This window comes from Epargyreus clarus, unplaced genomic scaffold, assembly GCF_041222505.1.
Source record: "Epargyreus clarus isolate Ecla_fem2 unplaced genomic scaffold, WU_Ecla_fem_2.2 ptg000034l, whole genome shotgun sequence".
Classification (NCBI taxonomy): domain Eukaryota; kingdom Metazoa; phylum Arthropoda; class Insecta; order Lepidoptera; family Hesperiidae; genus Epargyreus; species Epargyreus clarus.
The window spans coordinates 5,513,348-5,527,588 of NW_027332239.1; the positions used below are offsets into that span (position 1 = coordinate 5,513,348).

General features: G+C 32.8%; 1 protein-coding gene across 9 annotated transcripts in view; it reads left to right on the top strand.

Annotated features, from left to right (window-relative positions):
• Positions 1 to 14,241, top strand: part of LOC140756002 (uncharacterized) — a 283,632-nt gene that overhangs the window by 238,449 nt on the left and 30,942 nt on the right. For 5 of the 9 annotated variants that reach the window (XM_073091382.1, XM_073091388.1, XM_073091385.1 and 2 more), the window contains 6 exons: positions 6,424 to 6,508; positions 6,997 to 7,043; positions 8,805 to 8,912; positions 11,735 to 11,749; positions 12,667 to 12,822; positions 13,479 to 13,676. In XM_073091382.1, the coding sequence (XP_072947483.1) occupies positions 6,424 to 6,508; positions 6,997 to 7,043; positions 8,805 to 8,912; positions 11,735 to 11,749; positions 12,667 to 12,822; positions 13,479 to 13,676 (609 nt within the window). The remainder of the gene's footprint in view (positions 1 to 6,423; positions 6,509 to 6,996; positions 7,044 to 8,804; positions 8,913 to 11,734; positions 11,750 to 12,666; positions 12,823 to 13,478; positions 13,677 to 14,241) is intronic. The other 4 variants (XM_073091383.1, XM_073091386.1, XM_073091389.1 and 1 more) reach the window with 1 other exon arrangement.

Here is a 14,241-nt window from a genome sequence, read left to right on the forward strand (position 1 = left end):
AAATAAAATAAATTAAGGGTTAACCAGATAATATCCAGTTTAAATCATAAACGGTTCAGGCGAAAAAACGAACTAGATTAACTTTATATCCTGTATATAAAGTTAATCTAGTGATGCAATTTGAATTATTAAAATAATTGTATTACTTTATTTTATTGTTTTTTAATTACATTTATTAATGTAATAATTGTTTCTGTTAAGTATGTGTTAGAATGTTACTGGATAAATGTTTTACGTATTGAATATTTAAAAATAATAATGTCATTTCCTCAATATATTTATGCAAATATCAAATTTGCAAATGATATTAAGCATTTGATACACTCTGTTGACATAGACACCCTATATAATCGCCGTCGGCGTCCAAAACCAATAAAACTATCATAAAAAGCGACCATTATGCTGTCTGTAGATAATCTGACGGCCGTATCGCTATCGTATGGTTTTATCGCTAAATTTCACCGCCGTCTTCGCTTGATAAGGTATGTGTGAACGCCCTGGATGCACGCCTCATTGTGGTGCATTTAAACAATTGACGGCTTTATTTGTAAGCCAAAACAAGGAATAAACTCATCAACGTTGATAGCACGGTGCGATTGTAGAGACGCAGATTTTAGGGTCTGATACTATGCAAGCGGCGTGTAGTTAACCCTATTTGTGAGGTTAAAACAAAGTATATACTTATCAGCGTTATTGACGGAAGGGTGCAATTATAAAGAAGCAGATTTTGGATATTATAGATTTTGATAGTGTAGATGACATTGTAATCTCACCAAACCAATCCTATTGAATGCCTTAAATTGTGGTTTCCAGGAAAAACATTAGTTAGCACTTTTGATATATAAATGCATAATATTATGGCTTCCTAAAACAATGTATCAAACTTCCAACTGATGTTTATAAAGTGTATGTTAAATTTGGTAAACATTACAGAGGATGGAATAAATATTAATGAAACACAATAAACATTAGAGCAAAATCCGAGAATAGGTACAAGGAAAATAAAAAACAACCAATAGAAATCTTATTTTTTTTAAAATAATACATTCATATTAAAAATACTTATTTATTTTTTACAGTTTATGGCATTTTAGGCAGGCAGGCAGGCATTTTATGTCTGTATAAACAAAACAGATAAAAAGTATCAAGTAAAAGTTAAACGGCTTAGACAGACAAGGTGCGGTGCAATCAGTTATCAACAAGCAAATGATAAAGTTAAGACAGAGATTAGTAAAATAATTAGGTAGTGGAGTTTTGAACGAAAATGCCCTAATTACAAATGGTATTATGCCCTAATTACAAAGGTGGTAGAACCCTTTGTAGTTCGACTCCGGCGGCACCACCACCACACCTATTTCTGCCTTATAACAGCGGTGTTAAGCGCTGCTGTGTTCTGATTTGAATGGTGTGGTAAGGGAGACTTACTTTTCCGAGGCGTTCCACCTTAGGCCTCAGGGGTGGCGGCGTATCTGTGGCCGACCTTAGATAGGAATATTAGGTTTGACATAACTTTTAGAACTTAATTTTCAAGAACTCTCAGGTATAGGCTTTAAACGAGGTTTTCCGTTGCAATCAAAGAAAATGGTTATTAATTTCTTAAACGCACCAATTTTGAAGAATTAGAGGTACGTTCCCTAGGATCGAGAGACTGATTTTACCACCACAAGGTGCTGACTGATGTTGTATTATAAGGTAAATACACCCAAAATTCAACATGAATGTCCAAGTTTATTTAACGTATGCAAACATGACCCTCTAACGTCGAATATTTGACATAATCAGAATAATATGAGAAGCGCAAACACGAGGGTGCGATTAAATCAGTTAAGGTACAGTTCCGGTAACAATTTATATACGAAACTAATAGTAATAGTTTTTTTAAGGTGTTAAAACCTTTACAGTACCGGAAGGTTCCACCGTCACATCTATTTTTGACGTCTGTCAGTTCTTGCCTTCTGGTGGAAACTTACTCCTTACTCCTTAGAAATAGCCACGTATCTGATTGGCTTAGGGTAGAACCTGCTCAATATGGAGTTGGTCAGAGATAGAGTAGCAGTGGCTACTCATCGTTTGCCAATTATATCTTATACAAAATTTGGATAGAGATAAATATCGCAGTTCAAACTTATTGTTCTACTTGTGTTTTTATAATGAAAATACAGTATCCTTATTACATCATTTACATTGCTTATTATATAATATCCATAAATCCAGCGATTTTAAAATTACGGTCTCGAAATTAGCACAACGAAAGAACGGCACAATTTAAGAATGATAAGGCAGGTTACAGTATCTAGATTTTACGACAATAATTATTTTTGCAAGATTGTTTTTTATATAAAATTTCGCCTCAACCTGAGTTTAAAATACGCTCTGACTTCATTTAAAACTAACTAGATTTGCCCGTGACTCTGGATCCTACCAACACAGTACATAAGGCTTAAATTTTTAAACAGTAACGTTTGTTCTGGGGCTCACCAATAGCAATTTCAAGTTACATTTTAAATTCACCCTAAAATTTTTAACACAACCCACAAAGCGAAAGGTAGATACAGCTTAGACAGAACGTGTTTACAGCGACAGGCATCAATCATATTGTTATTTGCAGTGGACCTAGTGCAAATACTTGGGTGTGACGCCTGAGAATTTCGTTACGGCGAACGCGTGTAACGAATAAAGCTGATTACAGCGTGCCGACGTAGAGGATATGACAGATTAGTCTGAAGGTTTAAAGTGGGTGTAACTTTTCAATTTACTTTTATTTCAGTCGAGCTTTGTCGAATTCAAATTATTACTCCAGTTTTATGTGTGGTTTCAAAAACTGCATTAATAATTTTCTATCAAACATGGTTAATTGTTTTCGTTAAAAAGAAATGAAAAATGCTGACTTCACTCCGAAAATTACTTCAAATTCACCTCCAATATCCAATGTCCATAAACATATGAATTTTCTTATAACTCTGTTCACAACGTGTCGCATACATTTGTTTTAAATCAAGACCAAGTCGCACATTTTCACGCTGCCTAAGCTTTATCAGAAAACTGTCTAATCGCCTGGTATCGTTAGCCTGATAACTTATCAATTATTATCGTAATAACGGTCAATCGGTTTCGTATTTAAATGGTATCAGAAATTTAAATACTTTTTGCTACTTTTATCAAAAAAAATAACATCACCCAGTTTTATCGTGTAGCCTATTTTTCAAATTGTTACAGTCCACTTACACAATAATCTTATATAAAAAATTCTCGTATCACATTGTTAGTTACCGTACTCCTCCGAAACGGCTTTACCGATTTTCACCAAATTTTATATGCATATTCAATAGGTCTAAGAGTCGGCTATTATCTATTTTTCATACCCCTAAGTGATAAGGGTTGTTCACCCTGAACATTTTTTTTATTTATATGGCAACAACGTTTTCCGGGTCAGCTATTTTTTTATAATAATAGCTAATTAACTACTAAATTGAAGTTTTCTGTTAAACTAGTTAACAAACTGTACATTTTATAGTAAACATAAAAAAAACCTTTAAAAACACTAGATTACATATTTCATATTCAGAATTCAAGCAAATAAGCTTAAAAAAGTAATCATTTTTAACACAAATACTTGAATATGATTTGTATGTTATATAAAGCTACTAATAATAGCTACGTTAAACAAAACTTCCTTAAAATAGACGAACTACAACAGTAGTAAGTTTGTCAAAAAACAAAAGGGTTATTAGAGGTTGACACTACGTGTTTGCTGAACAAGGGTCTATAACAAACAACTCATCAGTATGTTACACTACTGTTATAGTATTTACTATGCTACTGTGCTCATTCATATTCATATTATTCCATATGAAAGCAAATCTAGTTATTTTTGTTTTCAATTCGCTAATTACAAGAACAAGTATTTGTTAAAGACATGATGCTTTCATGTCATGTGTTGTTTTTTGTATCACCGCTGGGCATGGGTTCCAACTAGTGGAGACACTCGGAGCAGTCTCCACCACGGTGTCCCAATGGGCGTTGGTGAAGTACAAGTTAGTACCGGATAGGTACACTTACACAAGCCGGTCTAACTTATGACTGAGGGAACATTTTCTGAAATTAAAGCGATGAACTATGATGACACCAAATTTAAGACTGTGGTAGGCAATTATTGATTAATTTTGGTTGTTATTTATTACATTATTACTACTGGGCATATGATAACAATAGAGGGAACCTTTAATACATTAATTGACGAATGAAATGAAATGAAATGAAATGAAATGAAATGAAATGAAATGAAATATATTTATTTTGTATAGGCCAACGGCGGCACTTACAAATTGTCAGTTACAATATTTTCTTAAACTACTACCGGATCGGAACGCGACCTCTACTGAGAGAATATGTTTGCAACAATATTAAATCTACATTAATGGTACCGCATTAATATTTGGTACTTATATACATAACATATAATAAATTATTTACAATGTATGTTAACTTTGTAAATCACACTATCATTGGCAAATAACGCTCCGTAAGATAGTACAAGACAGTCATTAAAACCTAGAACAATTGAAACTCTATAAAACTAAAAAAGACACCAACGTAACGTAACGTTCACAAAACAGTGATTTACATGAAAAGGTTGTATCAAAACATGCTGAACAAGTCACAACTTGTCTACTTGGGTTACAAGGAAATGTTACGATTGAAACGTTTGATTACGAAATCGGAAACAGCGTCGCTGAGCTGAATACGTAATAGACTCCAATACCCTTACCATGAGTTTTCAAAACATCCCACTATTTTACCTTACGTTTACTCAATACAATATTCTGTTCCTTTGCTTCAGTAGACTGAGTAAACGTAACAATAAGTATGTTGTCAAGTCTTTTTGTCTACCTCACATGTTCGCAAAAAGAAAGACGATACATAAAGCGCCATTTTGTCAATTTAGACATTTAATGTTACGTTACTGACATAGTTTTGATACAATCCGCTAGAGGCGGTGATTGGAAATTGTATGGGCAAATACGTAAACAAAAACCAAAACGGTCATATTTGTCAAAACGTAAAAACTCATGGTAAGGGTACAGTTTATTTTCATATTCGAATACCGAACATGAATATGAATGAAGAGTTTCAGGTCTGTCATTTCGTGTAATGAACTGTTTGCAGATATAATTTGGATGGTCTTAAGAAAATCAGGCTTAATTTAAATAAATACGTAGACGTAAAATTTATCTATAGGCAATTTGTTCCTGCCTTAGGCTTGAAGTGGTAATTTAGACAAGTTTGCATTCAAAGTCATCCTGTGTAACATATCATATGCGGAAAACTTTGTTCTTGGAGTTAGTGGCACTTAATATGTCTTAATATGATATATTAATAGGTTTATAGATATAGTATCTAAATATATAACAAGGAGATTTGGTACCCCTTTTCTAATTACTAATACACCAATCTCTTACTACAACTAAAATCAAAAAACCGAGTCAACTCTTAAAAGACGTCATTTAACAGCAACCAATAAAGAGCGCTTATTTAATATTTAAATAAATAACAACTTCCTTAACCCCCTAATTTAATTAAAGTTCACGTATCTAATTGGTGGTTCCGGAGCATGTTAATCTAACATTAATCAAAAGACAAATAAGAGGGTTAAGCTGAAACTAATTACAAGGTACGCATGTGTTTAAACGGCGATTATTTAAACGTTAAACTCGGGTGGTTAACATAAGCTTAAATAAATAAATACAATTTTGTTTTATTTTATTATAGGAGAGTTATATCTCATATTATAAAATAAAATTCACTTACGTTAACAAAACGAAATAAAGAGAAAGAAATATGTACAAAATACAACTACACTTAACCTTTAGTTACGGACTCTCCGATACATAAAGTAGAATATCTTTTCCTCGTCCGACGAAAAGTAAGGTGCACGCCACACAGGATCTGTCCTGTGTGGCGTGCGCCTTACTTTTTAGGTTCCATATATTTATTGTTTACGACAACGACACGACTACGAGTGATTATTTTTTTACATTACGAAAAACTATTTTCATACTGTTCTTACAGGAAATTAATACTTAATGCTATTTAACATTGTTGTAACTAAACTCACATTGAATGGAAATTACTAAAATGTAATTCATAACACTACGTATTTCAAAAGATATAATATACGAGTAGATAGGTGACAGCAATTAAAATAACATTATGTTTGATATTCTTGCTATTACGATAGAAGGTACTAACAATTACAACTAACTAATGCTTTCAGCTAATAACAGGAAATGAAATAAATTGTCATTGTCCGATAACAAAAAAGTTCTCTTCAAAATGATGAATACCGACATGACTAATGATGTCCGTTACAATGTGCAGGTATGATTAAGGGTATTTAAGGGTGTGATTAATTGTTTTGTACAGGTGGACCAAGAGGAGGGTGACGTCGAGGGGTCCGGGCGGTACGGAACCATACCGCCCTTCCCGCCGCCCCCGCCCGGCCTAGACGGTACTGTTTGTTCGGATTAACTGTTGTTTGCTCTACCCGTAATTACACTGGAAGTTATGAACCCAACTTTTAGTGCAAATATACGTGATATACGAGTATTATGTTGGATACTGAGATTGCTTTATTGTATGCCGACTGTCTAACACAATGAATAAGCGCTTTATTAGCCTCGAGTAATTCTAGACTTGTTCTGGTCTTCACAAACTATTATTTGTAGAGGGCAAAATATAGTGACTTTATCAAGATGATCGTACAATTTCCTTGTTGTGATTGTATAATAATAGTATTTGTATAATACTATACAACACTGCGAGGGATAAATAAATATAAAAAGTTAATAAAAAGCCTACTTATGTTTTCTTTCCAATAAGTCATTTTGCAATAAAGTGGACACAATTTTGGCGATGAACATTTTTTAAACTAATTGATACGGTAATAGGAGATTTTAATTAAAAATTAAAGAAAATATGAATTTGATTGTATTCCAGGTTATCCACTTCGGCTTCGAGGTGAAAAAGGAGACAGAGGACCGAGGGCAAGAGTTTACAATTATTTTATTTTTATAAAAACATGATCACTGTGTTAATATGTATTTATTTGTTAGTATTACATATAATACTTCTTCATATTTTTATTTAGTTTACTCGTTATATGTATGGTACAATGGAAATACTAAAAACACAATTACGTTCATCTATTGGGCATTTTTACTAATTAATATTTCAACTCAAAACACCAACACTTTACTACTCTCCACTGCTGAATACTCCATTAAAATACATTTTTTATACTATACTACATATATGCGGTATATTTACTCATGGAACATGTAAAATCCAATAAAAAAACACGGTGGTATTTTTCCGAATACTCGCTTTTGTTACAAGGGATTAAGGGATGGAACGTAGCATTGTATAACAGGAATTATAGACCTTTAATCCGACAAAAAGCGTAGCAATCGAAGCGACAGTACACCCATTGTGGGCGACAAACAAAAGTGCGATCGGGAACGCAAAATTCGCAGTTTTCGTACAAAGGACGCCCGTTCATTGTTTTGCTACTCGATTTATTGTCGTTTGTACCGCCCTCTATGGTGTGACGTTTATAGCATGCGGTTACGACACGACCTTCATGAAATATTACATATATTTTGTTGGTAAAAGTGTTATCAGTTTTCCTAATAAATAAAGAAAAAGTATATATAAATTATTTGTGTTTGAAATTTTAATCGTGGAATGTTTTGCTAAGTATATTTAAATACATTTAATAACGTGTGTTGGTAATTTTATTATAAAAAAATATTTATTTGGTTGGATCGATTATAAAAAAAACAAGCAGTTAAACTTATAGTAATTTTATGTTGTTGTATAGTAAATTATATTTTCCGTATAAATTCTTCAATGACAAATACTGTTTATTTAAAATTATTTATATATACATTTTTTTATATTTTTACAACATTCAACATTTTGGTTATTATTCATTTATGCAATAATGTAAAAGACAACCAAAATATCCAATTTTTATATAAACAAAATAATTTTAGCATAAAAAATGTTCGCTAAGTCGTGATCGTGTCGTGCGCTATAAACGCGTCGTACCTACATAGGCACTTGTATGACACAGAGCCATTACAAAGCACTTAACAGTTTGTTGATCATTTGACCGATAGTACTCGTGTAACTCCATATCGGTTTGCAAGATAAACGGAAATTTTGGATTGGGGTTACTAAATAAGAGCATGGGGATCGGATAAGGTTAGCGTACATACATAATAATGGGTTGAAATAAAAATAGTTTTATTGTTGTTAGATTAAAGTTAGGTAACTATTTCCTTATTTATAGAGTAGTTTAAGACTTATGGTAATGGTTTAAAAAATTAAAACGATTTAGATTGTTAATTAAGTTGAATTGGTAGCTGCCTCCTGTGTAGTATTGGTTAAAATATATTTGTTCTGCCAAAAACATTGGGAATTTACTTAATACACGTATATTTATTTTTATTATATATTAAAATATACTTTAGAGATATTTATATATTTCGAATGACAAAAATTTCATAGAATTATGTATAAGATAAACAATTCTTAAGTATTTATTATTAGCTATTTATTACTTATACATATTTTATAGTATATTTATATTTTGTATCGTTAACTATTAATATTGCATCGACGAAACCTTTTTAGTAACTAATCTAGTTTTTAACATGTATATTACATATGTACTGTACTTAAAATGTATACCACACGCCTTTCACCGGTTCATTAACCTTATACTAAATGTTTTAATCCAGGGTCCGCCAGGGGAGTCAATAAGGGGACCACCTGGCCCTCCAGGACCTCCAGGTGTACCGGGAACGCCTGGTACCCCTCATGTTGCCGAGTCTGGATCAGGGGATGAGGTAAGTTTTACAACTTATGGATTTTTTAAATATTTTGCAGAATTCGTTTTTTTAATTAAATAAAATACTTTTAATGACATTCTCTACATGTTATACCACGATGAGTGTTAAAAATTGGACCGAAACATTAAGTTTAGCATTTGAACTAAATAATAAAAGTAATAAACTATGACATCTCTGATGAAGTCTCTGTATATAAATAAATTCCTTTGACAAACCTAATTTCTAAGTAAACCTATCATCATCAACACCTTATTTTATCATCTATCTCCCGAACTGAAAAAGTTTCAACAATGATATATTGATTACGTAATATTTTGAAATGTTCTATACAAATAGCTTACTTCCGTTATTAATCTATCTAGTGTTTTGCCTACCAAAGATCTTCATTTGACAATAATTTCATTATATAAATTGTCAAATTTATATTTTTGGTTGGCCTCGTAGATAGATTAATTACTCGTAGATAGATTAAGTATTAATAACAGGCGTTAGACGAATTAAAATCATAAAAGGACCCTTCAATTTCATTTTAAATTTCCATGCTTAAGATAATACTCGCACATCCTTTATTTATCTTTCACATTGTTACTTTTATTTTAAATCAAAGCTCCATATTGCAAAAGAAATAACTTATTAATACAACGTAAACCTCAACGTATCCGCGGGCGCCTGAAGATGTTCAAGAGATATTATTTTATCTTAAAATTTCTTACAAAATGCGTTCAAAAACCGTCATTGCTGCTTTAAAAATAAGGATAGGGAATATGAACTGGACGGAATGAGCGCATGTATACAGCGGTTCTCGTTTAGCCTGCGGGTCGCACCTGCGTTCTGTGTAAATAAACCTGTGGTATAAGTCATGGGATTTAGCGATTTGATTACTTATGTAATTTTTTTCAATATTTTTCGCTCGCGGTTTTGAACTGTGTACGCTGGTTTACGTAAAAAAGTTAATTTCGGGATTTAAAGCCTATGAAAATGGCGATACTAAGTAAATAAATTAAGTTTAATATTTATGTTGCGCGAAATCAAAATAATTGCCCAGTACCACATTTTAGTAATTTCTAAAGATTTTATCCTATTGTTTCTTAGAAGTATTATTAGACAGATATAGTCTATGAAGATATTTATGAAAAAAGAGATAATTTTAATAGGCGGTGATATAACATTATTTTTGATAAAATGGCACCGAAAAAGTTAAGCAACATGTCTATATCTTCAGCAATACTACATCATTGTCAGCAATATTCATGTTCGATTTACTTCCCTTTCTTGTTATCTCTGATTATAAATGTATTAATTAAAACAGCATTGTCATAAACAAGACTTGAAAACATATTTGATATATGTATATAAAAAATATTTTCGCGGTATAACAACTTAAATGATCTGTATCTATTTATTCTACCCGCTTCAATGCATAACTTGCGCCAAAGGCGAATGCTATCTCCACCTGTCCCAGCGCTTACCGTGTGCGGGCTTATATCAGGCAGGACTTGAATACCTATTGAAACAACTTTTCATATAGGTACACGCCTACCCTAGACGGCCAGTTTACAAGCGATTTGACACAAACTATTCTAAGGGTGGGTTGCACAGACGACCCACTTAAAGTTTTCGTTAAAGTTAAACATCACAAATTTATGTGCTGCACAAAGTTATTTGGTAATAACGTCATTTGTGACGGGACGACTTTGATAGTTTCTGTCAAAAAAGTTGACAGAAACAATAAATTTAATCGGCTGAAATCGGTCGGGTAACGTTAAGTTTTACCTTTGACATTATGTTAAGCGTAAATAAAGTCGTGCAACCCAGCGCATTGAATTTGCATAGCCGTAGATTTTATGGCTGGTTATCGTGTGCTCGTCTTAACATTGTGATTCGCCTCCAGCAATAACAGCAATGTTAAACGCTGCACTACTCCTACTATAGGTACTGCAAGTAACGTTCTAATATAGCCTGCTAAAACAAAAACATTTAACCTTAATTATTAGATCTCTTACCTAAGTTAAGTAAAACCACAAAAAGTCCGTTTACCCGTCTGATAATTCTAAAACTCAGATTGTCTTTACTGAGAAAATTCATAACAAATTATCCCCTGAACTTTCTACAGGGACGATATTTCTTTATTTTTCTCAGCGGCAAATCATTTCTGTCCTCCTCAAATTCTATAAGGAATTAAATTTTCTATTTTAGTACTTAGCTGTTATAAAGATTTGAGTTATTATTTTACTAAATTAAATTCCGCTCATGAATAACAACTTACTTTTGCATTACAAAGCAGTCCACAATGTTTATGTGTAGGTATACTTGAAGATACATCAAAAGATATAAATTTCATTAAATATAATACTTCCTGAGTTTACTTTATTAATTAAAAATACTGAGAGTTTAGGGTTGATTTTACTTTTGTAAAGTTTTGGGATATAATAAATTAATACTTGATTTTCATTATTGAAATAACATTTAGTTTTTGTTATTTACAATTGCGCGTTTTGATAAAATGCGCTGAAATTCCACTTAAGGGCAGTAACATACGAACGACACTGAACTTAGATACTAGCGACAATCGCTAAATCGATCGATTTCTGCCACTTGCGATCGTTAACGATAGCGATAGTAGTCGGCCGTCGTAGATTAATGTCGTTCATATGCTGCCGCCCTAAGTTCCTTTACAAATAGGTTCCTATTACTGTGGGTATTACCTATTCGGGTAGTCTTAACTGTCAACGTTATCAAGACTTCATCTATTTAAATATCACATCAAACTTTAAATACAAATGTATTTTTTGTTACACGCTGCCACATGAAATAAATAGAGAAATACTGTCAAGGTTTGTTATGTAGTATTATATTGTTTTTAATTAATATTTTAACAGTTTTATTTTTAATAATCGTAGTGCGTCTATATCTAGCTATAGAAACAGCAATCACATTTACTTTCTATATATATATATTTAACTATATACATATAATTTCACTTATTTCAATTATTTGTTACGTAATGAAGAAGCTTCGATTTCAGTAATCCATCCCAATTTTTTTACAAAATTAAAGATGCAAGTGCATCGACAGTACGATACATGCAGTATGGTACGGTACGGTAAGAGACCACTTCCGCCCATGGATATCTGTAATCCATAGAACAGGGGTTTCATATGAAGCCCATCACAGATGCGTTACCACTTCTGAGGGTTGAGATGGCTGCATAATGTTAAGTGCACACTGTTAGCGTATACGAAATACCTACAGAATTGTTAGCATTGCTACGTTTTCGTCTGAACATCAAGTAAATTAAGAGCTTGTATGCTATTTATTTATTAATTAATGCGTCAAAAGTATTACGAACAAAAGGCAGTCTCAATGCTGAACAGCATTTTCTATAAACTTTTAGAATGTGCACAGAATGATAAAAGTTTATCTACAAAACTATTGATCCATCTACATCCATGAACTGAAATAACTACGTTGTTGCCCGTTGTTAATAATCAATTATATCTGTATAAATAATCTGTCTAATTGTTGTCTACCAAAGATCAAAATTTGACAATCTCTAGAAGAGTAAATTTTCTAAATTACGATCTCTACTAGAGATTGAAATTTATAATTTAAAAATTAAAAAAAACATAAATAAATTAGAGATTCTCTAGTATCAAAACATTGGATATATTAATTTTATTAATAATGAAATTGAGTAGGTAAATCAATCGATATTGTCCACAAAAATAATTTGCCATATTTCTTCTTTCAGCAAATCTTTGGAGAGAACTACGCGTCACCAGGCCAATGTGGGTGCAACAGCAGTACGCTATTAAGCCTCTTGGAGACAGCTCCAGAGCTGCAAGGTCCTATAGGGCCTCCTGGACTCGTTGGAGCTGATGGACGGACGGGCCCTCCTGGTATTGCTGTACGTACACTTTATGATTTCCTGAATTCTGGGCGAGTCTTCTCTCAATATAAAAGGGGCTTAGGCCATTATCGGAATTGGTAGATTTTATATAATTTTGAGATTTTCATGTAAAGAAAGACTTGTAAAGAACTCTTGTTATTTCTTCACGATGTTTTTCTTCGCCGTTAAAGGGAGTGATTCTTATTTAAGAGTTCCGTCTTGAATACAAGGTTTTCCTTTTGGCTTTGATGCAAGATAAGTCCTGAATAGGTATTTGGTTGGTAAAATTTTTAAGGTATCTACGTCCTACGTATAATCTTATTGATCTTAACAGAAAATATATTACATGTGAACTGTAGTGGGTAAATTACATTTCTTGCGTCCAAGTTCACATTAACACCCGTTAATAATACTCAAACTATCCAAACTTTACCACCACAGATTGAAATTTGACATTTTCTAGGAATTATCAAATGTTGATTTTTGGTAGGAAAAACAATTAGATAGATCGATTATTAACGGGCGCAAGGCAACTTCGGTTGTTATTCTTAGATATTTTCAGTCTTCAATCTTGTCAGACCTTACGGGCGGTTTGATAACATCTGTCCTAGGTTTGCCTGTAGCTCATACCTTCCTCATCACCCGTATTTTATTAATAAGTATCTATTAAACAGGGTCAACCAGGAACCCCAGGAGAACGTGGACCAGCAGGACCAAGGGGAGAGAAAGGCGACAGAGGGGATACCGGACCTCGTGGACCTGAAGGTCAACTAGGTCCTAAAGGAGAACCTGGTGTCGATGGCAGACCAGGTACCGCTGGGCCACCGGGACCGCCCGGCCCACCAGGGTCATCAGATTTCAGCAATTTTGACGTAAGTTTTTGCTATTCTTTTTTGCTAACCATCGTAAAACTCTCAGCTTATATCCACCTGATATTTATATTTAACGTTCATGTGTTTATGTGTGGTGGTGTTAATTAAAAAATTGTGGAAAAAGCTTCGCTTAAAGGTATTTCCAAATGTCTGTCACAGAGCGCAAGACAAACTCTCAAAATCGAACGAAGCAATGGCTACTCCTCGGTTTTTGCTGTCATTGGCTATATTTCATGCAGTTGCTTTAAATGCTATGCGACTCTATGACTTTTTTACCTTTGTAAAATTAAAAGGTACTCGTAATTAAGTTTTCTTGCCTTAGCGTAATTCACGGATCTTAAAGCGATATTAGAAGAGTGAATTAACGTTATATAAAAATAGTAGGATTTTTTTACTTGCAAATTTAATCGCTATTGAAAAAAGTATAGCGGATAATAATGAGCTGTATTAATTATATACGACTAATATATAATATTGTAATAATGTTGACTTAATAAGTATGTATGGAAATGGATGTAGCTATGTTTTTTGAGATTAAAAGACCCGGATAATATTTGACCGATTT